This window comes from Pseudochaenichthys georgianus, chromosome 19 (assembly GCF_902827115.2).
Source record: "Pseudochaenichthys georgianus chromosome 19, fPseGeo1.2, whole genome shotgun sequence".
Lineage (NCBI taxonomy): Eukaryota > Metazoa > Chordata > Actinopteri > Perciformes > Channichthyidae > Pseudochaenichthys > Pseudochaenichthys georgianus.
The window spans coordinates 18,094,649-18,121,536 of NC_047521.1; the positions used below are offsets into that span (position 1 = coordinate 18,094,649).

Consider the following 26,888-nt stretch of genomic DNA (forward strand, 5'->3'; position numbering starts at 1 on the left):
AATAAAACAAAATCACAACAGATGCTAATAAACAGAAATAGTCAAAACATTGATTGTAGTCTAAATTCAAATCTTTATTCATACACAATGTGTCTTTAAGGGTGTGTTATATTTTAAATGTGGTCCACTTCTGAGATCGATTGATATGTCCAGATTTTACGTTTTGTATTCAATTGTGTCTGTTTCCGCTTTTATTTTGAAAGGATGGCCTCCCGTTGATTTGCTTAGCTTGTTTCTTCAGCACCGTTGCAGAAATCACAGAGATCCGCCTCTGTGGCTCAGTCAGACCATCAGCCGTAAAGAGATCTGAAAGCCCCCAAAGTTTCAGCTTTTCCACTAATGCCGTGAAGTTTCAAAATGTGATTAATGTAGAGATGACACGTCCCAAGTTGATGCAACAAGTCCAGTCTCGTTAAACATGCCGAGTCGGGCCTACGATAGAAATCATTCCGGGTCAATCATCAATAAAAAGTCTCCATAAGACTTAAAAGAGAAATCAAATAGCCTAGATATGAGCATGGAACGTTTTAAGCACACATCCTGGTTACAATTATAAGAACACAAATCCGCAAACCCAATAGAAGACACTGTATTCATTTCTATAGGACTTACGTTTTATACATTTGATCTTATGCTGATGTATTACTCATATGTTAAGTAAACTTGCATTAGGGAGCAATCAACAACTGCAGATCAAACAGGACAACAATGCGCACTCGCAGTCACTTTTACGCACGCATATTCTTGTGCCAAATAAAGAAGCAGAGCAGTGTGTGTGCAGTGTGTGTGACAGCTGAAGGCCTGCATGGAGACACCCGAGACAGAAACTCTGAAAGACCCAATCCCGGAATTCCCACAGAGCCCTAAGCACTTCAGCAGACCACCACTCAGGCACAGGAAAACAAGAAGAACAGAGAGAGGACGCGGAATAATATGTGGGATATTATCTTATCATGGTGGCATTTTGCGCAAAAGGAGGCGCGCTATTGACGTTGCTCTGTTTGACCTTAGCTTTAGGGACAGACGCGCAATACGAAAACTACAATTTCAAAATGTTCCCCAAGGAGGAGCTCATGCCCCTCACCACTGCGTATGGATTGGCTTTGGATCATTACGCAGCGGAAAAGTGGACGGAGACGATCAAATACTTGGAATTGAGTTTGCGTTTGCACCGGCTCCTCAGAGACAGTGTGAGGTACTGCGTGCTGCACTGTAATAACAGCAAATATGAAGAACCGTCCTTCACAGGAAACAGGGACCTCAGCGTCAACTGGCACGTGATAATGAGAGCGTCTTGTCAGAAGAAGTGCAGAGCGCATTTCCCCGCGCTGCAGCTGCCTCCTCCAGGCAGAAACATTCTGGAGCAGTTCAGCAGGAGATCTCCCTACAGATACCTGCACTTTGCATACTCGAGGGTGAGATACACCGTACACGTGTAACAGCACACCTTGAATCCACATACTACAGTCATATGTATATCATTACCTTATTAGGAACACCATCTTAGTATGAACAAATCAGCACATTGAATAGCCTTTACAGAAGAAATAAAAACATGGTCATTGGATGCCAGGTGTCTTTGAGATGGATTACATGGGTCACTGCGTGTTGCATACACGAGCAAAAACAGTTTTGCAGTTATACAAAATTACCATCAATGACAAATGTGAACACAAATAAAAACGAAATTGTGTCTTAGACAAAATACCCAACATGAAAATGAGAACTACAAACCTTGGTTCCAATATACTTAAACTAACACAAGCAAAATTCCGCAAGTTAACCCTCTGTAAATGATAAATGAGTGTGGTCAAATATTTCTTCCAGCTGAATGACTTGCAGAGGGCCGTCCCATGTGCCTACACCTACCTCCAGAAGAACCCTGAGGACCAGGAGGTGCAGCAGCTGATGGAGGAGCACAAGAGCCAGTACGACCTGAAGGGCTACCTCTTCGACCACGAGCAACAACCCTATGAGGTGAGGGCCACCTAGACTCTGTCCTTCATACAAATATTTTCTGCACGGAAAAGCTGCACAATATTTGGTGAATAGTCACATTAAGAACATCCCACTCCTTCAAAGATTACAGCTTTTTCTAACTTTGACAATATTAATAATGTCCTTTCTAGGCCTCATTTCTGAGAGGAGTGAAACTCGTAAATTCAGGTGACTACAGCGGCGGTGTTAAAGACATGGAGGAAGCTCTGAGGTTCTACCTCCTGGAGTTTGAGCTCTGTCAGGCAGACTGTGAAGGGATCAGTCAACTTTCACCAGACAGGGACTTCTATGCAGTCATAGCAGGTTAGTATGCTGTTAAACAAATGAAGAGATAACATCACTGAACATCCAAGAAAAGCAAAACTGGACTCAACTGGCTGTTTTACATAAAAAATACATATACATTAATACATTTTAAGGTTCTTATATCAAAATAAAATATAACAAATTGTAAAAGATTAATGTCATGTTTCGTATGTATATTAGTTGCTTTTTCTTCGTTCCTCTTCCTATTTCGCATTTATTTATTTTTTATTCTAACATTTAGAACGTTTTTTGCTAACCGTTTTATGATAATCGCCCAGAAGTTTTTAAAAAGGGACCTATTTTTAGCAGAAAAAGTACTTTCACTTTTGATTTTAAGCATATTATGTTTGTACTTTTACTTAAGTATGATTTTAAATGGACTTTTATCTGCAATAGCGTACTTTTAACACTGTATTGGTGCTTTCAATTAAGTAAAGGACCTAAATGCTCCTGTCTTTGGTTTTACTTAATAATCTCTGCTCTTCCTCTCCACAGATGAATATGTTGATGTATTACGCTGTAAACTGAAGTGCGAAGAGAACCTGATGCCTAATGTCGGAGGTTATTTTGTGGAGAAATTTGTGGCCACTATGTACCACTACCTCCAGTATGCCTATTATAAATGTAAGTTTACAACAGAAACTCTCCATCAGCTCTCCATCACTGCTCTTGAATAACATCAACACTCATCTGAGTATCTCCTGTTTCTCTCCGCTCAGTGAATGATGGCCGCAGTGCGCTGCCCTGCGCGTACAGCTACTTCCTGTTTGAGCCTGAGGACCAGGTGATGAAGCAGAACCTGCAGTACTATGGCGCCTACAGTGAGCAATGGGGCCTGCAAGACAAACACTTCACACCCAGGATGGTGAGAGCAAATATCAGATCTGTCTCCTCAGCTTTCCAAAACAACAGCTCCTAATTTGTTATTATTTCAAGATATTCAGTGTTATGAGAAGAACACATCTTACAAAATGTAAACTCGAAACAACCCCTGAGGAACCAAAGACTAAAGTGTGTCCTCATCTGCAAGTTGTCACATTATATCATAAAGCAAGAAATGGTCAGAGATACAAATGTATCCTGTCAAATCAAAAGAAAAATCGGTAGTTAAACATTTTCTTTTTTGTAAAAATAAGCGTTTAATGTACCGTTTACTGAAGGCCACTGCTTTGAAGCAGAACTGGGTAAAGGACAGGAGCTGAGTTTGTTATTCTCATGCTCTTGTTGTTTGTCTGTTTGAACAGGAGGCTCTGAAACTCTTCAACCACACTGTCACCCAGAAGCAGATGCTGACCTCTGCACAGAAGTACCAAGAGATGGATGATGAGGTGAGATAAAGGGAAAATACAAAAAAAGGAGAAAAAATCACTTGAGATTTTACAATAATTAGGAGGAACAAAGTTGGAGTCCACTGACTTTAGATAGCGCTTTGTGACATGAAACAAAAGGCCTGTTTGCGAATATTGTAATAAAGAAAACAGATTTTTGTTTTCCCCTCAGGATTTTCTTGGAGCAGAGGAAGCAGCCCTTTTGGCCTCAGAGTCTCCGGATGCAGAGTTTGAAGGAATGGGAGACTACGAGGAGTGTTTCACCGCTGACTGGAGGCAGCCCAAAGGCAAAGGAGACGCCGGAGAGAGCTGAGAGTTAGGAATTCACCTGGAACAGTGTTTCCTAAAACATGTCAGAGATCACCAGAAGAAAAGGACCAGTTTTCAGCATTTCAGTTTCGTGTCAACATCTGTTCTCAGAGTTTGTTTGAATTATTCTCTTTTGTATCTATTTATCTGTTTTTTTAAGAAATAAAGTCAATATGAACTGTTCATACCAAACTAGTCTGATAAGGTGTTCAGCAAAGAGTTTGATCAGCTTGATTAAAATACTGTATATTAAGGGAATGACCGTAATATACTGCATGCATGCCTGTATTTACTTTGAAATGGCGCCTTGCAAGGATTAAATACCCAGCAAAGTTGAAAACATTATTAAGTTTAGAACATGTTTATGGTGATTCAAGGCATGCAACACCTGTGAACTGGGTGAGGCACAGATACAGAAACATGCTTCCAGTCCTAAACATCCCTGACAAATACTTACAAATATTTACAAATACAACCTGCTAACTGAGTAGGAAGAAGAACAAGAAAGTGAACTCTTCACCACCACAGTAAAACCACTGCTATACATCGAAGAGTATTTATTAAAAGAAAAATGTACTATATTCTTGAAGCTGCATCTTGAAACAGACATGCGTCCAATGTAACAGTCATTGTTTGTAAGATATCTTTTAATATGCATTTCAATATACAATAATATAAGTATTTACATTATAAGCTAATACCTCCCTGGGACTGAACGACGTTGACTGTGAATATAGCGCCAATATCCTTAGATGAGTCCACCTTTGATGTGTGATGGCGGTAAACACAGTGTGACCTGTAAAAGTCTGTCCTTGAGTATTTGATTTTATACAGCATGTATACGGAGTTAAAGTCAAATCAAAGTGTTGACATTTTAAAATTCAGACACAATTTGCATTTTCAACCTCTTTAACCAGTCAAAATAAGGTAAGCATCTTTTTTCAAAAACGAATTTCTCTGACTGACTGCACTCTTGATTCATATAGGAATGTAATTAAGCGTCTTTTTTTTATTGTTTCTAATTTCAGAGGCAACGTCAACATATTCCTTTAATGCTACTGTACTGGCAGTGTAACTCAGATCATCTCTTGTGGCGGCTGTGCGAATGCGCAGTTCCTCGTTGTTACCAAGTGAAGTAAAGCTTCTTTATAACAACAACCAGAGGAGGACATCTTGTGAACCTGATATAGACTCTCCAGAGAGGATTAACAGAGTGATTCTCATAAAAGCTGCTGACTCTTTCTCCTAAAGGGAGAACATGCTTCTGACATGTTATTTGAAATATATATGTATTGCTTATCTAATGGATCTATTTAACTATCTGACACCCTTTAAAGATAAAGCATATTTTGATTTCTTCTTTACTATAACCTCAGCTAGAATGCACATCCTTATAATGTATGTACACACGTTGAATCAGAGCTTGGAAGTCTGATCCAGGTTATAAATGACAATCTCTCAGAGGCAATAAGAAACCTTCGTGATCATGCATTCACCAGTTTTGGAAACCTATAGTTCAGACTACTTTAAACTGCAAAACTCAGATCCTCTCTCAGACAGAAACTTCAAAATGAGCAGATTGACGCTGAGCGGCGGGAAGAGTCTTCTCTCTCCAAGCTTGTGCTTCATTCAGAGTGGCAGTGAGTCACTGCTGTCTCAAAGAGTCCACACTATGATACACTATGTACATCAGCACCAGCATACTTCTATGCATTTTGGTTGTGTAGAGATCACATATCATACAGCAGGATAAAACATTTGGTGTGTACCGAAATCTAATTAAATGTCATCGGTGCAGAGACACAACTAGCTTCCTAGCAGGCCTGAACTACATTCATACATTAATGCATATTATGTAGAAGCATTGATTTAGTATGGACTACTGTTTGATAATGAAAGGCAGCACAAGAAGCAAGTATGCCTAAGGAATGGCCTAGCACACAAAAATAACCCTCATCTGGTCTGATAACATGTCTTTTTTATCTTAGCGTCAATGTTCTATGTTTCCTCATGAGGTTAAATATGTATTAAAAAGGGAAAGCTTCCCAAAAAAAGTCCCGACTAGGAATTGCTGTCGGGTAAATGTGGCAGAAAATCAGCTGTAACCAGAGGAAGGAGGAGTTTAAGATGTTGAGTATACACACTTCAGTTAAGTGTTGAGTGTGTCCTGGATACAAATACAAAAAACTAATGAAATGGCTGGAGATACGGACCATGTTTGGGACTAGATATTTACTGACAGTCTTTCAGATCCAGTGGGAACGTGTCCTCAGGGCTCGGTTAAAAATATTAATAATGAGACTTTTCAGGAAGCCTACAGAGACAGGGGTATTGAAATCAGAAAAGGAAACAGGAGAGGTCTGAAGGATCGTAAGTGGAAGACATCTTTGTTTCGTCTCCTCGTGCCGGACTGGACACAGTGTAAGGAAGACAGGACAGCAGAGGGACACGGCTCATGCATTTCTGGAAAGAGAAGAGGAAGAAGAGAAAGAAGAAAAGAGGAGGAAAAGAGGAGACGAGAAGGAAGAACAGTGAGGAATCTGATAGTACACACAGGGCAGCTTAGATTCATTTAAACATAGCAGAAATCTCATTAGAGCTACAACCAATGATTATTTTCATTATAAATTAGTGTCCGGCTTGTTCTTTTCATTGAGTTGTTTTGTATACAACACATCAGAAACTATTTTAAAATACCCCTCAGGATTTGTTAAGCCCAAGGTGACATCTTGTTTTATCCAAAAACAAGTCAAATGTATGAAATATTTAGCAAAAAAAAGACATTAAATCAGTTCATCAGACTAATATAATTGACACATTTTTCTGTTGATAGAAGAATCGAGAAAATAAACTAAACAATGTAATGTAGATAATCATTAAAAATAACCAAAAACTTAAAAGAGGCATTCACCTTTTATTATAGAAATAATTAGGAAATCAACATTACAAAGTCACCACTAGTAAGGGGACACTCAGAGACAAATAATAATCAAGCAAACTGGTATTACAGATTATAAGTAATAGATGATTTTGGATTATGATTAAATTGCATAAATTGTTGTGTATTTTGAAATCTATGGGAGAATAATGCAAACCCAAGGCTATATAAATGTATGTGGCGTTGGTTCATGCTGCATACTTCCCTATACAAATAAGTATTAGATTCAAAGTTGAAGATAAAAATAAAGCCATTGAAGCAGGTGACAGATAATAAATATAGAAAATAAAATACCAAAAAACAACTCCACCCCTCTGTTCCAGAGCAAAGAAGCCCATCATTAAGTGTGTGTGTGTGTGTGTGTGTGTGTGTGTGTGTGTGTGTGTGTGTGTGTGTGTGTGTGTGTGTGTGTGTGTGTGTGTGTGTGTGTGTGTGTGTGTGTGTGCCTATACATCTTTGAAGGTGCTCAGCAGATCAATAAGGAGAGGATTCTTATAAAAGCAGACAGCATTATGTCGACATAATGAACAGTGAGTCAATGTTTTCAGAATCAGGACGGTTAAGCGGCATCGTACCTTCCTCTTCGGTTGTTTCTGGATCCGCAGAGTGGCAGGAACAAGATGGGAGGAGCAGACAAAGAAAAGACAAGTGAAGTAGATAAAGACAGATATTCAACTGTACATGTGCGCGAGCAGCAGGGAAAAAGATGTAAAAAAACATGCAATGAACCCAAGGCTTTAAATGCAAAGCATCAAAAGAGACATATTTGTTGTTATCCCGAAAGTCTACAAGCAAATTGCAACTGTACAATCTGTCTTGCGATGCTTCAATGTTACTCATGAGATGAATGCAAATGATGACAGTTGCAGACAAGCATTTTAGTCTCTTTACATTCTGCAGGCATGCCACAGCAAAGCTATCATGAGGCAAGGCAGCATGTCGAGTGTGAATAAACAAAATCCAGAAAGAAGATCCAGTCGTGCGGAGAGGAACATGGAAAGAGCTTATAGAGCTATTTGTTTGGGGGGTTTGTAAGAATCTGCATAGTTCATTCAACTGATTTCACATTGCACTCCTACAGCACAGTCAGAATCGCAAAGGAGACATTTTAAAGTATAGAGGTGTTCTTCATTATTCCGCGCATTCTTCCTCCAAAAACCTGTCAGAATCTTGTGCCTACATTTCCCACAATTCAACTCTACCAACCCTGAAACAGAGATGAGGATTAACCTCTTGTACTTTTAGAAAATTAACAAAAAAAATCACACATTAATCAAAGTGGTCGATTATGCCATGTCAGGATGAGAATGTCGTTAAAGAGTTTACTAGCCAGAGAGAAACAGGAAGGTTTCGAAGTACGATAATTCAGAATTGGTCCACCAGCATTAACAATAATCCCACATGGTCTCTGGTTGTGAGGATGGATCAGACAACAAGCAGAGGAGCATTCAGCAGGGTGTGTTAGCTGACAGAGAAACACAGCAGGCACACACAGATAGAGGCATGCCAGAACTCTTACTTAAATCCCCAGCCAGTCCCCCCCAGGACTATCGCTGCCACCAGAATCGCACCTGCGACCGAACCTATTATGATATTGGTGCCACTGGGACCTGTGGGGGTGAAGGGGTCAACGTGTGAGGGGGAAAATAGGAAAACAAATAATAATGTGAGAGTGCTCAATACCAAAAAATAGACAGACATATCCTTTAGTCTTCTATTACTAATTATCAGTGCTGTAATTATTTATTATTATTATTAACAAAAACTACGTATAGTATTCTGTATGCATTAGTGAATGGGTGCCTAGTGGACTTTGGGTACATGCAAAGGTGAGACAAGATATTGAAGTATGGACACCAATAAACAAAACAAAATATTTATCTTTTATTACAGGCTTTTTTTATTTATTTTAAAGCAATATATAAATAAATCTATGACTATCGTTTCGGTAAAATTCAATTAGATTGTTCTTAGATTGTTTAGTTGTTAATGACATGTAACAAATGTGTTTACTTTATTTATTATTATATATTTTAATAGTCTAAGTTACAAAAAATAAAATGACTTTTAGTTGTTTCGGGACGCAGGTCGCAGTTTTTAAGACCATCCTTTGATGACAACTTTTGCTTTATTTTCTGGATTAATGAGGAGAGAAATTTATTTTGTTTTGTTAATCATTTTCTTTTTTTCCACTGGGGTGAGGAGCCACAGTATCTGCACAGTTAACTGCTCGGTGTAGTTACATGTACCTTTGTACACGGGGCCCTCAGGCGGGGTGGGGATGGGAATCGGGTCGAACACGCTGCAGTCCTTCCCGGTGTGGTCGGCATCACAGATACACCTCACCTCGTTGCTGCAAGTCTGCAAACAGGGAGGAGAAATGCAGGCATTTAAAAGCTTATCTTGTTTACTAAACACAAGAAGTAGTTCCCACCAGCAGAACTCAGTCAGACTCACCCCGTGGTGGGAGCAGATGTGTGACACAGAGGAGCCGGGGCAGGTGCTGAGGTTGAAGGTGGTGACGGGGAGGCAGCGGCGCTCCAAACACATCATGTTGGGCCCGCATGGCGTCCCGTCCTCCACGTAACCCATATCCAGGCCGTCATCCAGCACCGCATGGCCGCCCCTGAAAGTCAGAGGGTCACAATCATCAGTCTTTGGTTTTTGACTAAAATAACTATTTATATCAAAGGTGTTCCAGGATGAATCATTCTTCCGACATCAGTGCTTTCTTTATGTGTTGTTTTTTGTTCCAAACCTTGATTTGGATGATTTGTTTTACACATTTTTAAGTGTCTGTCACTCTTTTTGTTACTACCAAAACAAAAAGTTCAAGGTCCAGCACATCATCATCATCATCATCATCATCATCATCATCATCATCATCATCATCATCATCATCATCATCACCACCACCACCATCATCATCATCATCATCATCATCCTCATCATCTTTCCTGCATGTAGTGAATCCAGATTAAGATAAAGTCAGTTAAAATAAAACAGAACTTTAATAATCCAAAAGTATTTTATAAGTAAAACATTTATAAAATATTTAAGAAATAAAAATCACAATAAATGTAATAAAAGACTTCGGTGAACTAAAAGTTATATTGCTCAGATTGAAGACATTTGAAGAACATTTAGATTAAACGGCCAACTATCATAAGTCTTTTGTTTTTGACTAAAAGTACTATTTGTATCAAAGGTGTTGGATGATCAATCATTCTTCCGACATCAGTGCTTTCTTCATGTGTTATTTTTTGTTACCATCCTCCTCATTTGGATGATTTGTTTTACACATTTTTAAGTGTCTGTCACTCTCTTTGTTACTACCAAAAAGAAAAGTGCAAGGTCCACAACAAAATAATCATCATCTTTCCTGCACATAGTGAATCCAGATTAAGATAAGGTCAATTAACTAATGGTGTTCCTCAAGGTTCTGTTTTAGGTCCACTTTTATTCTCTATCAACAGTTTAGGTGAAAATGTGGATGAAGCTACTTTACATTTTTATGCGGATGATACCGTGATGTACCGTGCAGGTCCCTCCATTAAGGAGGCTGGTGTTAAATTACAGGCTGTTTTTAAAATTATTCAGACTCAGCTCTCTGAGCTTAAGCTTCTTTTAAATGTTGAGAAAACCAAGGTAATGCTCTTTTCTAAAGCTAAAAAGACACCAGAGCCTGTTTTAAATATTGTTACTATGCAAGGACAAGTACTTGAAGTGGTTACCTGTTACAAATACCTTGGTATCTGGCTTGATGATTGTCTTACTTTTAAACTTCATGTCAATAACCTGCTTAAAAAGCTGAGGGTTAGGCTAGGTTTCTTCTACAGGAACAAGTCCTGTCTCTCGCTTGAGGCCAGGAAAAGGCTAGTCACTGTGACCTTTTTACCTGTGCTGGACTATGGTGATCTGGTCTATATGAATGCACCTGCCAATTACCTGAACAAGTTAGATGCCGCCTATCACAGTGCACTGAGATGTGTTACTAACTGTAAAGCACTTACTCATTACTGTACCCTGTATGCCCAGGCAGGTCTGCCTTCACTTACTGTAAAGAGGCTCAGTCATTGGTACACGTTTATCTATAAAGCTTTGTTGGGTAAACTCCTGTATTATATCTGCTCTCTGATAACACAGAGAGTTGCAAGCAGCTATTGTCTGAGATCACATGATGTAGTCTTGTTAGATGTGCCAAGAGCAAGGACTGTCTTAGGTAAGACAGCTTTTATGTGTGCAGCTCCACTTGCTTGGAACAATCTTCAGCAAGAATTGAAACTGAGCAATCTCATTCCTCTGCATGTTTTTAAAGCTAGGCTAAATGAAATGCTCGTTGATACTATGGGCACTTTTAAATGTCTATAACTATGTAAATGTATCCTGTAAATATAATGTATGATGTCCTTTATTGTTTTATGTTTCATGTGGAACCTAATTGCTGCAGGTCTCCCTTGAAAAAGAGATCTATGATCTCAAGGGACCAATCTGATTAAATAAAGGTTTGAAATGAAAAATGAAATGAATTAAAATAAGACGGAACTTTGATAATCCAAAACAAGAGTAAAACATGTCAAATAAATAATACACCAGTGCATAATAGAATCACAATAAAAGTAACATTTAATAAAAGACTTAGGTGAACTAAATGTCATGTTGCTAAAATTGAAGACATTTGAAGAAAACATGTAAATGAAGCGGCCGACTGTATTTGTTAATTCTCCAACTGTTCACCAACCGAGCTGCCAGAGAGAAGCTGCCTCACCTGCAGTCCATGTATCTGTTCTGGTGGTGGATGGTCAGACTGGTGAGCCTCCCCTGCAGCTCACCAAACCTCGGCCTGTCCGTCAGGTTGGTGCACAGCAGCAGACCACACAGGACGTCTCTGATGGAGGCAAAGAAGAAGGTCAATGATTTAAAACTGACTAAAGGCTCCACATTTAAAGACTTAAGCAATTATATAAAACCAAAAACAGGCATCCTCAATCCAACCATGTTGTTTCTTGCAATTCTGTGTGTTTGCCAAAATAAAGTGCATTTTATGAAGCCATGCCGTTCACTCACTGCTTGTTGCACTGAACCCATCCCTGACCGCTGGAGTCCGGCCCACAGTTTCCTTTCTCTGTGCCCTGAGAGTTCAGCTTCTCATAGCAGAACCTGTCCGCTGAGTCTGAGCAGAGAGAACAGAAGAGTCTTTCACTTTCATCAGAACATCCCATAGCCTTGCTGTAATTGTTACTAAGCATTTCTCAGAACCAATAATAGATTCAAACATGTGAGCCTGCTTAAACTGTCAGAGGGCCATGCAACCTGGAGAATGTAAGCTTCATATCCGATGCAAACTTACTGTAGCCCCACAGATTCCTGCACTGTCCATCTCTGGTCTTACAGCGACCTCCATAACAACGGCCCTGGAGAGGACAGACAAAAAGAGAAACATTGTTTTAATAACCTTTATGCCTTGTTGTAAAAGTTGCTTTTATTTCCTTAAAAGGAAAAAACATACATTAATCTATTAATATAATTTAACCAAAGATCAATCTTAGTCATAACCATCCAATATTTACAGATTTTAGAGGGTTACAATCCCTTGTCAGTCGGGGTACACAGTGTCACTTTGGTTTATTTATTTTACAAAGATCAGTAACAACAGTTATTATGATGTATTGCACCAGACACTTTGTAGAGCAGACATGCCCCTAGTGGGAAATGGAAAAATGGCAGGCTCTAGATTGTTAAAAACATCATGATTTACTATAATTCTATAATGTTTGACGGATCCAAATATATGTTTTAATGGTTTTTCTACACAGTATATTATTGAACTGAGATTGAACTGAAAAAACTCCCATGCCTAAATGTATGCCATACAGTGAAGTCAAATGTTAAAAGCACCAAAATGTGCTTAGTGAAGACAAAGGTTAAATTAAAAGAGCAAACAAAAACATAAAACAATAGCTTTATTTCACCTGTCCAGCATCACACGTGTAGCCATCTAGTTTGTGGACGTTATGAGGACACTGCAAGAGATGACATTATATTACATTACATTCTATAAGCATCTTATTTATTATTATTTTCAAATATACAAGTTTCAAAAGATTATTAAAGCATCTTTATAAATGTATAATGATACATTTACCTGGCTGGTGTCTCCCATGCAGGCCTCAGGGATGTCACAGTCGTTTACAGCATCACGGCACGTCACCCCTCTCAGCTCGTACTGTCCCAAACAACCATAGAAGAAGACGAATGAAATATAAATAATTAGTCAGAGCCTTAAGAAACAGCAACAAACTATGAAGATGATGTGATGTATTAAAGCAGCTCACCCTGCAGTCCCTGCAGCAGAGCCCATTACTGCACATGGCATTGTGGGTAAGCGTGCACTTCTTACAGCAGTTGGCGCCACTCCGTGCACACTCCTATGGTTCAGAGAGGGTTAATAGTACATCTTTAGATCGATTGTGTCTTTGTGTGTAACACACGCAATGAGATATGAGTAAAGTGAAATGTACTCACCACTAGTGATCCACAGTCACACTCCTCTCCCATCTCCACATATCCATTCCCACACTCTGGTGGGTCAAACAACTACAGGGGGGGAAATATATGTAAAGTCAATTCCACTGATACATATCTTTCAAACAGACAACAAAAATACATTTCAAACTATTTCATCTTCATTTATTCACAGACAAAATCTGTAGTTGCGTGTACTGATGTACTGAAAAGGTTTTAGTGATGTGGTCTTTAGACTTGCTTTGATTGTTTATCATGTGATATAAAGAAAGTGAATGTGATGAAACTCCCCAGGCAGTGATGGCTGATCACCTCTCACCTTGTTGGGCTTGTTGAAGAGACAGCTGCCTCCTCCCTGCTGGAGGAAACGCAGGTACTCGTCGATACTGCAGCGAGAGAACTTCCTGGGCAGGTAGTAGCTTTTCGATACAATTCAAACAAAGACAAATAAATCAATATTGTTAGATTTGTTTGCAACAGGATTTGCAACACTGCCTGAACCCTTCGAAAATCTGAATGGACCTATCAACTAAAATGCTTTTGATAATTCACCCAGATAAAGATTCATTTATTAGATATTCCTAAAATAAATAAATCACCCCGACCCTAACAATGCTAGCTGCTTTACCAAGTAAATTAGTGTGGAAAATATCCGTTTTTGTTTTCAAAGACTCCTGTCTCACCTGAGAAAGATTTCTTAATGTAGGAAAATAAAAGGTGAATACCCTGTGTCCTCCATAATGCAGCCAAGCCACGGGTCGGGACACCGGCAGTCTCCTGGACACACACACACACACACACACACACACACACACACACACACACACACACACACACACACACACACACACACACACACACACACACACACACACACACACACACACACACACACACACACACACACACACACACACACACACACACACACACACACACACACACACACACACACACCACACACACACACACACACACACACACACACACACACACACACACACACACACACACACACACACACACACACACACACACACACACACACACACACACACACACACACACACACACACACACACACACACACATCATCAAGCAACTCTGAGATCTCCCCACGAGAGGGAGCTGTTATTACAGCAGAGGTGGAGTGTTATTTAAAACTATCAGCACACACAGCTAAAAATAATACTTTTAATATAATACATTATAATTACATTTTGAGAGCTTTTAAGAGGAACTCAAAAACACTTCACGTGTGCAGTTTAAAATACATAAAAATCATAAAAAGAACAACACATTTAAAGATTAAAAAAACATTAAAAACCATTATGAAGGTTTTGATTTGAACAAGGAAAGTTTGGTAAAAAAACAAAGGGTATTTGTAAAAGACAGATTTAAGATAAAACAGCTTCACTTAGCTTAAATAAAATTGCAGGAAACCATAATAAATAGGAAAAACAAGAGTATGTTAGGTGTCGCTGATCCATGTCAAAAGAGATTGTCCTCCTCCGAATCTTTTATGAAGATCTCAACCAGTGTCTGCATGCACGTGTTTGTCTAACCTGCAGTGAGTCGCTCTTTGTTTCTCAGCATGCCGATGTTCTGGCCCAGACTCTGACTCAGTGTGATGGCCATGGGGCCAACGCCGCCATACTGAAGGCACACACATACACACAGTTAAAGATAATAACTGAGTCAGACACTCAAGTGAACTATTTGTTATTTAAACACGTGACCCTATAAGACCACAAACATATTACATTGGACACATGAGGACAGTAAACTAAATACTAAATATAAACATCTTAAAAGAACAGCTGAACAATGAAATCCAGTATTTTGTATGACAAAAGAAAACCTGGTGCTAATTGGCAAAAGGTGAGGGTTATAAATGTACTATCTGCAAATGAACACAGATAACCGGCAGGAACACACTATGATGGAGCAAATAATAAGCATTAACTTCACATCATATATTTACCATAACTATTTTAGTTTGGTGTGTAAATTTAATCAAATGTTGGCTGAATCTCTGTGAAACGCCTATGGAGCCAATAAAGGAATATTTATGCATATGTAATATTTCAGTTGATTCTAAGGCTTGTGGCTTTTCCATTAGATGTTTCATCAGATGTTATTTATAGGGGAAGCCTGACATATCCTGCTGTGTTGCCCAATACTCATTTCTTCACTCTGCAAAAATAATAAGGGTCCCCTCTTATATAAATTATACTATAGGGCTTTAACATGTAATTGTAATAAATATAACAGATCATGTCTATTTCTAAATCACAGAACGTTCATCAATATTCAATTTGAATTGTATGTCTTTTTTGCAGGATATAATCTTTGCAACACCTTTAAGATAAAGAGCACCCAGTATTAACTCAGTTAACCTTCATGTGCAGCAATCATGCTACCTGCTGGTAAAACTACTCAATCACAACTGTACATAATATTAAAGATGAGTGCATACCAGTGTCATGAGTTATACCCGAGTCACTGCTGCAAATCTGAGCGATGTACTACTTTCATCCCTCATAACTTTTGTGTTTTACGTCTGGTTGCATCGAGGCTTTATGATATCCTCCACAGTAGCCATTTGAACTTGTAAAATTGCTGATCACCACATTCATTTAATTTTGGGTGGTTTAGTCAACTTTTTGATCAGAATTTGGTCTCTGTTTTTGAATGCTTTCTTTTTTTTTTACAATAAACGTTTATTACATCACAAAAATACAAAGAAATACATGTTCATTGTGTATTCTTTGTATATTTACTGCAGTTGTTCATGTATAGCAGTAGTCTGATACATTGTTTACAGTTTGAAAGGGTGTTAAATTAAATGTGGTGTTGATTCATGTTTTTTTTGTTAATGTAAGAGTATTTAAAACAGGACAGGTCAAATTTGACCGGGAACACCAAAGTAATGGGGGGGAAACGAACACAACAGGAGGGTTAATAAACCATTTGTATTAGGTTCATTATAACTACCATGATTTGTATCTTAAATCAATAATATAAACAGTGTTAGGGACACAAATCTCACCTCATTGATGCCTCCACCTCGAGTTAAAGAGCAGATTCCCCCGATGTAGGCCGCCTCACTGCGGGTGCTCATGAACGTCCTCCCACTGCAGGGAAGACGAGATATTCATAAGAAACATTAATACAATAAAAAATAATACCAATAAGTGACAAACTCCTTCAGACAGAAATCTCACGCTACTAATACGCATTTCATATTAATAGGCATGAAGAAAAGGAAGAATACAGGGAAGAGGAGGAAGAATAAAGAAAAAGACAAAATTAAGAAAATGAAGCAGCAGGAAAATAATGAGAGAAAGTAGGAGATGAAGTCGGACGACAACAACACCAGTATCTAAAATAAGGAGAGTGAACCCACGAGAAGAGGTGCACGGCGTCGCAGCGCTCCTTGATGCTCTCCTTCCTGTACTTCATGAAGTCTCGCAGGGTGAGCAGGGCATCGTCGCCCACAGAGATCCTGTTTTCAGAAGACCAGGTTTCCATGGCCACCAGAACGATGCGAGTGTTGAGCTGGTCCTTGTAGATCTGGAAACATCGAAATTAACAACAACAAAAAACCATCAGAAAAAAGCCTTTCTCTTGATGTTTGCCATCGTACCTCCAAAGAACTAAAGCTTAAACGGATTAGAACAGAAACGAATGACAAAACAAAACAGATAATTGTATTAAATAAATAAGAAACAAAACATTTGTGAAAATATGGAGCAGAGCAAAAGAGTTTCATGGGAACTTGGTGCAGATGTTATAAGAGCATTTAAAATGACCTAAACACAGCAGTATAATGAAATACTGTATCAGGATCAAAACGACTAACAGGGTTTAGCCAACTGCCTTTTTTTTTAAATGTTGGTTTTATTGTGATAAAGAGTAAATATGACTGTTGAGATTATATACGATGTTAGATTCCAGCCCTACGCTAAGAATAAACTGCACTTCTCTTAATAACCTGTTAGATGGATGAAAAGAAATCAGGTCTTCGGGGTTAAGTGAGAGTTACATTTTGTAGATGACGGAGAGTTGTTTCTGAGTGGGAGAAAGCAACCAGCAGTCGGTTGTCATGGAAACTAGCATCACTAGGTCTGAAGAGTTTCCCGTGCGAGCGTTACAGATAAGGACACAGAGGGAGTTTTTTTATTTTTTGCACTTCACCTGCTTTTTATGGAAAGTAATCATGTCCGATCAGTCCCATCTTATAAAGGTAATCAAACATGTTGCTAACAGCTCAGGGTTTTCAGATAAAGCCTCAACATGTCGCTGTATTACAGCAAAGATTTTCCATTTCTTAAAAGGCGTAGACTGAGACACTGGAACTATTTATATCTATCCTGGTTAAACCTTTATTTATTTCTATATTTCATTTCTAGAGATGGGGGGAAATGTGTTACATATATCAAGATAAAGCTTTTTATGGGTATATTTTACTGCAAAAGAAGAACAAGAAGACTTAACACTGAACATACTTAACTATTTTTTAACTAAAAGGGTGGAGTTGCTCTTGGTTTGGGTCCTTTTTAAGAACATCTAAGCACAAGAAAGATGGGCAATGTCATTCTTTATGTATGTTTCTAATTCATGTTTGGTCTTTAGTTATGTTATGCACGAGGCTCATGTTTATGCGACATTACGGGGCTTGAAATGTCTCCTATAAAAAGACCCTGTGAAGGGGTAGAAGACCTCAAGAGATGATAGCAAATATATGGCATTAAAGTAGCTGTTAAAAGTTGAAATAAGGGATGGCAGTTCTCTCACTGAGGAAGGTTTCATCAGCAGGAGGAAACACTCAGACATTTGGCAACGTTCCTGATTAAGTTCAGGAGGCTTCCTACAATAGACTCCCTATGGAGGGGTAACATGGTTTAAAGACAAAAGGATGATTTGAAGAGAAAGCTCATAGTCAAATTAACAATATTTCCACTCACTGCGTCGGCCATGTTCACCACCGCTTTGGCAAAGTTCTTCGTCTGAGTGGTTGACCGTCGAAGCTGCACAAACTTACAAGGAGAGGAGAAACACTTAAATACTGATTATAAAGTCTAATGAGCTGATTGCAATCCTTTTTTAATAAGAGTCACGCTCGCTTCCTATAATTGCTTTCATTCAGCAGCTACAGAGATAAGGTAATATAGGCTTCACACGTACCAGCTCATGGTCGTTCACCACCATCAGCTCGATGTACTTGGTCTCAGTCTGGACGGTGCGCGGGCCTCTCCTCGCCTGGAGGGGGCGAAAGAAATCCACACAATCAGACTTCTGAGTCCGCTGTCATAACCACCTTCACACAGGACAAACAGACACACACAAACAAACAAACACTCACACAAACCCAGCAGGTTTTACTGAATTACTCACACACACACAAAGAGACACACACAAGTGCTGATGCTGGTGAAACTCTAGTCTTTGTCCTTGAGAGGGAAACACAACTTGGAAAGCAACAATCATTCTTTCAATAGAGAGAACATTGCTCTGGATCTTCATATCCAAATACTTCAGGAGTCTAACAAGTAATAAAACACAACTTTGAAAGCCCAAAAAGACTATAGAAGTGGCAGTGAAGAATGTAAAGAAAATATCCTTATTTAGGATTATCTATATTTATTTAGTGATAACTGACACGTTTTGATTCAAAGGTGCTTACTGGTACACAGATCAAAATCCAGATGTTTCTACTGATCCCAGAACATGCAATATGTCAGTGAGAAGTGAACAGACATACATAAATACAGATATGTCTCAATTGAAACCACTAATGTTGATGTTTAGGGTCAAAAGGTGGAAATGAAAATAAGAAAGATCATGCCTGGGAAAACCCACACCTTTAAAACCTTACACACCGACTTAGTACTGAAAGTACTCGGTTTGAAGTTTGTAGTACAAGCCAAATCCAAAATGAACAAAGGAGCATCCCCTGAGATTTTAGAAAGCTCCTTCTGGCGTACAACACCACTACTTAATTGTTTTCAACATATTAGCATGAAAGCTGAGAGAGGCTATCAGCATGCGTGTGGAAATGTGGCTTCATCCACACAGACTAAATATTAATAGTAATAATAATAATGCATTTTATTTATATAGCGCTTTTCACAACTCAAAGACGCTTTACAGTATGAGGGAGGGTAGACAGACAAGGACAGGCAAACAATATCTCAACCCTGATGTTTCCCTCATGGCGACACTTGAAATGCATGCCACATGTTTCTGGTGTTGGGCCGTCTGTGTGCGTTCCAGTGTGTGTGTGTGTGTGTCAGGAGAAAGAGACACATAGTATGAAAACTGACTTGTCTTTTTGAGCGTCGCAGGCCGCCTGTAAAGACAGGCTTCTCCTCTTCAGACACATCGTCTCCATCCTTCAGTTCCTCGTTGTCTGTCTGCCCCCCGGGCTTAGTGCTGTTCACAGAGCATCCTGACACACACACACACACACACACACACACACACACACACACACACACACACACACACACACACACACACACACACACACACACACACACACACACACACACACACACACACACACACACACACACACACACACACACACACACACACACACACACACACACACACACACACACACACACACACACACACACACACACACACACACACACACACACACACACACACACACACACACACACACACACACACACACACACACAGAGTCAGTGAGGTGGAAAAGTGTCTAGTCATCAGTCCAGAGATGGATGTAACCATGTATTTTAGTCCACTGATCTGCAGAAAAATCAATATCACACAGCGAGAGGAGGAGAGAGAAGGGAAAGGGGAGAGTATAACTGGCCAAATGGAAAGAGATGGGGTGAGGAAGCAGGCTAAGAGGAAAAGCAGGGGTTGGATAACAGGAAGGAGGAGGGGGGGGGGGGCATCCAGAAAGGCAGATAGTGTCAGGGACAAAGAGGAGAGGCAAAGAAAAGGCAACCAAATGAGACGTTAAGCAAGGGCGAGGAGGACAGCTGGACAACCCTAGGAGGACACTGCAGTCAGTGTGTGTGTGTGTGTGTGTGTGTGTGTGTGTGTGTGTGTGTGTGTGTGTGTGTGTGTGTGTGTGTGTGTGTGTGTGTGTGTGTGTGTGTGTGTGTGTGTGTGTGTGTGTGTGTGTGTGTGTGTGTGTGTGTGTGTGTGTGTGTGTGTGTGTGTGTGTGTGTGTGTGTGTGTGTGTGTGTGTGTGTGGAGGAGAGCCTGTTTGGTGGAGGTCTTCCAGGTGACAGAGCCATGTTTCTACGGCTATTCAGTCTCGAATGATTCCCCTGATGTGCTGCCATTTCTGTGATTTAGGTGCTCGGCCAGCATTACGATGAAAGAGAAGAAAGCTCTGCGTGTGTGTGTGTGTGTGTGTGTGTGTGTGTGTGTGTGTGTGTGTGTGTGTGTGTGTGTGTGTGTGTGTGTGTGTGTGTGTGTGTGTGTGTGTGTGTGTGTGTGTGTGTGTGTGTGTGTGTGTGTGTGTGTGTGTGAGAGAGAGAATAGCCATCAAACAAACAGACTTGCGTTACAGAACATTTGGTTTAGACGATCCAGTGTCGAGGAACGAGGCTGAACATGTTGTCTCCAAACAGCCTGCGGGCTTATCGTTAACAAGAGGCATCCTGCCAGGTTTTATCAAATCTAATGTTTTGACAACAAATGACGCACCAAAGCTGCCTCACATCACAAACTCTTATCAAAATCTAATCAGTTTGACATGTCTATCATTTGTATTACAGCAGGTATCTTGTCAAAAAGGCTTAAGAAGGGCAGACCAGGTAAAGGGATTTGGTTTCTATCAAACTTGTAATGCATCAGGAAGGGCTGAAATACTTTGTTCCAGGAGAAAGTAACTGAGGAGTTTCATCGTGGAGCTTCTTGGTAAAACGGGCCTACCTGGACGGGGAGGTGGGAAGAGGTCAATGTCGGGCATCCGATACACACTGTGCTCCTGAAGGGCGTCAGTGACAGATGGAGAAACAGACACAGAAAGAGCAGAGGAATGAGTAAGCCTTTTTTCTGCAAGTATAAAACAAAGTTATGTTGTCGCTGAGTCTAGAGTTTTATGTCAGAACTTTTCTGAGCCGCTTGTTTTAAAAATGATGACTCGGAACATTGTTTGGAAAACTGACTCATCAATGCCAAAGAGATCCTGCATAAACAGTCTCACATACTGTAAGGTAAATAATAATAAGTTAAAAGTTATACTAAGTCAAACTTCACCCCAAGCCACTGATGGTGGATTGGGTCACAAGGAAATCTTAAGCAATTATGGTCAAAAGAGGGAAAATTGTAAATTATAAAATGTAGAGTTGATCATATTATGGTGACAACTTCATATAAGCCTTGAAATAACTTTAACCTGGACTCAAATCCACGGCTTCTCGGGGTGAGATTGATCAACAGGGAGATGCTCTGATGCATAATAAATTAATCACTGGGCTGTCATAATGGCAATTAAACTAGTGGACACTGTGGCACACTTGAGCTCGGGATAAATACTTTATAATAACCCCTCTCAGAGAGAGAGAGGGGAGAGAACGGTTTTGAAGATGAGCTGGGAGGCTATCGGTCCATCTCTCGAGTATATGGAATTGAGCTATTACTGTGGGCCTTAATGGAAAAAAGCTCAGCCTCTCCCACTCTAAACCCTTTCTTCTCCTCCCATTCATCCTTCTGTTGTACACCCATTTCTTTTGAATACAAGATCTATTTTAAAATCAAATCTCAGTATTTTGAAAAGATCCAAAAAGCCTCTTTTGTCATTTCCCTGTGAGATGACGTCTCCCTCAGATATGAGACAGGAGATGTGTTTCAGAGGCGGTGGATTGCGTGTCAACTCAATACTTTCCATACAGCAGCTCAGAGATAGAGTGACACTGATGCTAAGTCATGGAGACGAAAAAGGAAATTGAGCCTGTGGGCGACTTTTAACAGTATTTTGTTGAGTTTGAACGATTTGTGCCAGGGCTGCGATATTTTGTTTATTCACACAAGCTTTATGCAACGTTGGTTTAATGCCAAATAAGTTGATATGTGTGTGTTTACTACTAATTCGACTAGTTGATCATCCCCGATGGGTTTCTCCTGCTAAAGCCCTGACTCACCTCTCCACTGCCAACAGGTTCAATCCCGTATGAGAAGTTCCCATTAGAAAACATTCCCCTGAAAACACAAAACACAGCAGCATATTAGAGTTTGTTAGGGCTAGTTTGTGTCCGTATGTGATTGATATTGATGTGCTTTAAATTTGGCCTCCAGCAGTACATGTTTTTTTATGTAATAAAAGCTTTTCGGAATAGTTAAGCTCTGCCGTAGGCTAAATATGTTTGAGTATTTAAAAAAGAGTTTGGGATAATATTTTATCCCAAGTCTTTACAGTAAACAAGAGGCTAACAGCCTTGTCGCGTAGCACACAGACTGGAAAAAAATAGCCTGGGGATTTACAAAGGTCACTAAATGAGTGTAGCGGCTCACATCTTGTTTGTTTAATCTGTGCAAAAACTGAGTAAAACGTAAATGTTCTATTGTGAAAGAGATATGATATGTACCAAGCTATTTGGCAGTTTGTATGTATTAAACAAACCAGAAATAATATGTTAATTATTGAGCTTTAGAGATGCCAGTAGGTGGATTTAGTTTGATAGAGCCAAGACAAGCGTTTCCCTGTTTCCAGTCTTTACAATAAACTAAGATAAGCAACTGATGGCTCCAGCTTTATATTGACCAAAAAGGCTCGACAGTAAATGATTCACTTGAAAAAAAATGAAATATTCATTAATATTCTTTGTGTCATTTTCTTCTAAAATGAAAACTGGGCTGGCATGGATTTTCCACTTGACTTCACGTAGCAGAACTACTGTGTTTTGGGGGGAATGTACAGGAATACAGAACATGTGAATCACATAATAAACACAACACTTTTTAATGTGGAATTATGGTGAAGTGATCACATTTGCGTTGGACTCACCGCAGGCCGTGGCAGGTGGACAGTGCGGCCCAGGAGCCCGGCAGCCCCCGCACATGGCCATGGTAGTAGCAGTGCTCTCCTCCCTGGAAACAAACCATAAGGAACATTGAGACACGGACCATCCACTAGAAATCACCTCATACGTCAGAAAAGAAAACTGACTGTGATCCCCTCACTGTTTCTGATCTTTCGGCCCCTAAATACAAAGAGGGCAGGTGTTGACTGTCAGCTGAACTGGTGGGTCAACTGTAAGATACTGTATCAGTGACTCCTGAAAGACTGTGGGAAACCTACACCTACAGAAACTGCAGCCGAGTTTGAGTTTCAACAAGGTCTCTAGGTGTAAATTGTGTCTGTTTTAGTGATGTGGAGAAAATTCAAGTGTAAGAATTATATTGGCAAAATGGGAGAAACTTGGCATTGGCAACTTTGGTTTAAGATTTCAATAGTTGGTATCAATGTTTTAATGTAATGAGCAGTTAACATGTATAAGTTGATAATGACTTGTAACTGGACATCAAAAACCTCCCTATAATGTTTTAACACCGTTTCTTATTAAATAGTTTTTTCATTTTACATCTACATTATCTTTATTTATCTATGAAATCATTTACTATTATCTGACAGGTCTGGAGCATATAGGGTGAGAAGCCCACTTTGGAAAATGTTGTCCTCTCGATAACTTAATTTGTAATGGGTGGCCTAACTTTACACCTGGCTTCCAGCTACCGTCACCTGATTATTCATAATCCGCTAAAAGGTTTCGCCTGGACGATCATGATTTGATGATAGTGTTTCCACGCTGCCTCTCACAGTACAGGAATGATCAGATTACGACAATCTGAGAGGAGACTTGCTGGTGTCATTCAAGCATCATGTGCATGATAAATGTGTGAGAAAAAAAAAACGTTGACAGACAGTATTACACTAAGGATAGTGTTCTTGGATAATCAGGCGGTCTGCATATAAATGGATGGAGATTACAGTCACATGCTGTTTGTGTCAAGTGGTGTGTGTGTGTGGAAGAGAGAGTCGGTTTCAGGTGTTTGTAATGAACCCCAATAAGTCATGTCTGCCACCTGAGCCTGCTGTCGTCGGGCACGGCTTCTGGACCCAAAAGAAAAGAGGCAACGTGGAGCTGCTGCCCTTTATGCTTGGGCAACCTTTACTCCGAGCCTGAAAAATCTTTGACGTCTTGTCAAATGAAGTAGGAACACATCAGAAAATATTTCCCATTACAAATACGACTTTGGGGGCATCATCACTGGATCTAAAATAGGCTACTGTACTGTATTTTTCCGCTTCAAGCTAAAATCAAATGCTTTTTTCATCCCTTACCCGCTGGGAGTCCAGCGTGGGGGAGCTTCAAATGAAACCGAGTCTGTCTGTCTGTCAAACATGATGTCTCCAAGGACACAAAGTGCTGGTTTCAATTTTGATTAGATTTGGGGGATGGTGATGTTGATGCTTTTTTTTGTTTAGGTGTTTTACACTGATCTGGTTATAGCAAGGAAGCTGTTGAACATTGCAAACCATTATAGGCTTACATTCCTTTTCCACTAGTTCCACAAAACAACACTAAGGGATGAGGCTTCCATTTACAAAATATAAACATTTGCTTAAGTATTAGATGTAAATCAAAACAAATATAGACTCCCAAATGTTTCTGCATCAATATAACTACAATCAACTCTAGTGTAGTTTCAGTTTGTCAGAAATTAATCAGAATTCCTGATTTTAAACATTTTGGTTCAGAGATCACAAGCAATGCACGCACGCAAATATTTATTACGAGCACAAAAGCATTTAAAATAATGCGCAGTAAAAGATTAAGTTGTAATAAAAAAAAAAGTCACAACACTTGATCATTTCAGGGATTAGTTTAAGGTTAAGAAGCCACATATTCTGACAATTAACCAAAAATAATACCTACTTTTATCTAGCTTATTTAGATTCAGTGGCAGCTAAGTTGTTGAGAAAAAAGAGACTTTAATTAATCATTTATACCGAATAATGAGACAGCCCACAGCACTTAGTCAGGGGCAAGATAATAAATAAATAAAAAGGTCGGATTACAAGGCTAAATGGAGGAAATCAAATTGTCTAACACAGCAGACACACGCTTGCTGTAAGTGCTGGATGTATGGGGCTCAAATAATGGCCACTCGCACATACAAAGAAACCATGTTGTATGAGAAAGCATGGATTAAACATAAAATATCATCAGTGCTGGTAGGGCAAGAAAAAGTAAGCAGTATAGAAGTGTGACTAGAAGAATTAAATAAAATAGCTTGCAAGCACAAATAGAGGCGTATAGGCAGTTCTGTCCTGGAGGGACGAGGATTAAATGTGACATAAGAAACTAAGTGAGTTATAAAAGCTGGAGTTAACTCGATGCCTGGACTTTGACTCAGCATTGTTGAGCTGAGAGGAGCAGAGGAAGGGTACTGAAATAATGGGAGTTAATGTAAAGTGAAAGGAAGACTAGATGGTACACAATTATAAATAAGACTATTTGACGTCCTCAGTGACAGCAAGATACATGGTAACTTTCACATCAAATAAAGCCACATTTTGCTTAGGATATAAGAGATTTAAATAAATTAAACAGAAAAACGAAATCATCCTTTCAATTGGGTTTTCATCAACAATTCCGAGGGATCGACATTATTACACATTTCTAAAAAACTCAGAAGAACATTAAAATATAAAACAGCTTCTATCTATTCAAGCCCATCCTCATCTCTAATACAATATATCCTCTGTCATTTAGATTCAATCCAAGTGAACCAGTCACCAGCTCTATGCAATAATATGGATCTGCACTGCAGGGACCAATACAAAAAGTGACACACAAAAGGAAGGAGGAATTTATTGTCACGTCAATAAAACTAGATTGAAATGGTGTTGGAGGGGGAGGGAGCTACCTACAGTGTAGCATGCAGATAATCAAATGCCCATATAAGCTATTTCTACATTTGATAAACTATAGACCACAATTAACCCTACCGTATTCATCTAAATGTCCCATCAATTCAGTTTAGCTATGACTTTTGTAAATAGAAACATCTACAGCATTTGGTATTAATTTATTAATTTGTAACATACTCCTCTTTTTTGGAGAGCCTTTTATGCAAGAGTCATCATTGAGTAAATATTGTATCTAAGATTTAAAAATACTTCCCAATACAGAACTATCAGACTAATGGGCTGCCACTCTCAAAACATGCAAGTGCCACATGGTGTTCCCCAAGGGTCAGCTCTTGAGCTACTATTATTCTCAAAAGGTATTTTTCACATTTCCCCAAACATGAGAAATCCTACTTTATTATTTTCAGTGGCAAAATACATATTGTAAACAAATAAAGGCCATTAGACATTGCATATCTGAGGTCAACACAATTGTCAATATTTGGGAATGATTTGAGGAGGATCCTTTCAAATGGATCATTAGAGACTTTGACAATATACCAAGCGG

At 39.4% G+C, this 26,888-nt stretch overlaps 2 protein-coding genes across 4 annotated transcripts in view; one reads left to right on the forward strand and one right to left on the reverse strand.

Annotated features, from left to right (window-relative positions):
* Positions 1-725: 725 nt before the first annotated feature.
* LOC117465212 (endoplasmic reticulum protein SC65-like) lies at positions 726-4,128 on the forward strand. 2 transcript variants are annotated; one of them, XM_034108147.1, is made up of 7 exons: positions 726-1,415; positions 1,828-1,977; positions 2,130-2,301; positions 2,800-2,928; positions 3,024-3,169; positions 3,549-3,632; positions 3,805-4,128. In XM_034108147.1, the coding sequence occupies exons 1-7, from the start codon at positions 954-956 to the stop codon at positions 3,943-3,945; spliced, it is 1,284 nt and encodes a 427-aa protein (XP_033964038.1). In that variant the 5' UTR covers positions 726-953; the 3' UTR covers positions 3,946-4,128. The 2 variants fall into 2 exon arrangements, with proteins under 2 accessions (XP_033964038.1, XP_033964039.1); XM_034108148.2 differs by having other exon boundaries at positions 3,786-3,954.
* A 411-nt stretch (positions 4,129-4,539) lies between these two features.
* LOC117465210 (disintegrin and metalloproteinase domain-containing protein 11-like) overlaps positions 4,540-26,888 on the reverse strand; it is a 28,022-nt gene continuing 5,673 nt past the window's right edge. The window contains exons 5-27 of one of the 2 annotated variants that reach the window (XM_034108146.1): positions 23,411-23,493; positions 22,548-22,605; positions 21,337-21,391; positions 19,734-19,858; positions 18,595-18,669; positions 18,375-18,446; positions 16,814-16,980; positions 16,457-16,541; positions 14,970-15,060; positions 14,130-14,181; positions 13,724-13,823; positions 13,405-13,476; positions 13,215-13,307; positions 13,025-13,105; positions 12,852-12,902; positions 12,230-12,293; positions 11,947-12,052; positions 11,648-11,767; positions 9,337-9,505; positions 9,129-9,240; positions 8,399-8,489; positions 7,455-7,472; positions 6,313-6,404 (exon numbers count right to left, since the gene is read on the reverse strand). In XM_034108146.1, the coding sequence (XP_033964037.1) occupies positions 6,395-6,404; positions 7,455-7,472; positions 8,399-8,489; positions 9,129-9,240; positions 9,337-9,505; positions 11,648-11,767; positions 11,947-12,052; positions 12,230-12,293; positions 12,852-12,902; positions 13,025-13,105; positions 13,215-13,307; positions 13,405-13,476; positions 13,724-13,823; positions 14,130-14,181; positions 14,970-15,060; positions 16,457-16,541; positions 16,814-16,980; positions 18,375-18,446; positions 18,595-18,669; positions 19,734-19,858; positions 21,337-21,391; positions 22,548-22,605; positions 23,411-23,493 (1,950 nt within the window). In that variant the 3' untranslated portion in view covers positions 6,313-6,394. Of the gene's footprint in view, positions 6,405-7,454; positions 7,473-8,398; positions 8,490-9,128; positions 9,241-9,336; positions 9,506-11,647; positions 11,768-11,946; positions 12,053-12,229; positions 12,294-12,851; positions 12,903-13,024; positions 13,106-13,214; positions 13,308-13,404; positions 13,477-13,723; positions 13,824-14,129; positions 14,182-14,969; positions 15,061-16,456; positions 16,542-16,813; positions 16,981-18,374; positions 18,447-18,594; positions 18,670-19,733; positions 19,859-21,336; positions 21,392-22,547; positions 22,606-23,410; positions 23,494-26,888 lie in introns of both variants that reach the window. The other variant, XM_034108145.1, reaches the window with a different exon arrangement.

Coding starts and splice junctions, on each gene's coding strand:
- LOC117465212 (XM_034108147.1), top strand. CDS start 954: ATGGTGGCATTTTGCGCAAAAGGAGGCGCGCTATTGACGTTGCTCTGT. Junction 2,929..3,023: donor CCAGTATGCCTATTATAAAT/GTAAGTTTACAA, acceptor CTCTCCGCTCAG/TGAATGATGGCCGCAGTGCG. Junction 3,633..3,804: donor ACCAAGAGATGGATGATGAG/GTGAGATAAAGG, acceptor TTTTCCCCTCAG/GATTTTCTTGGAGCAGAGGA.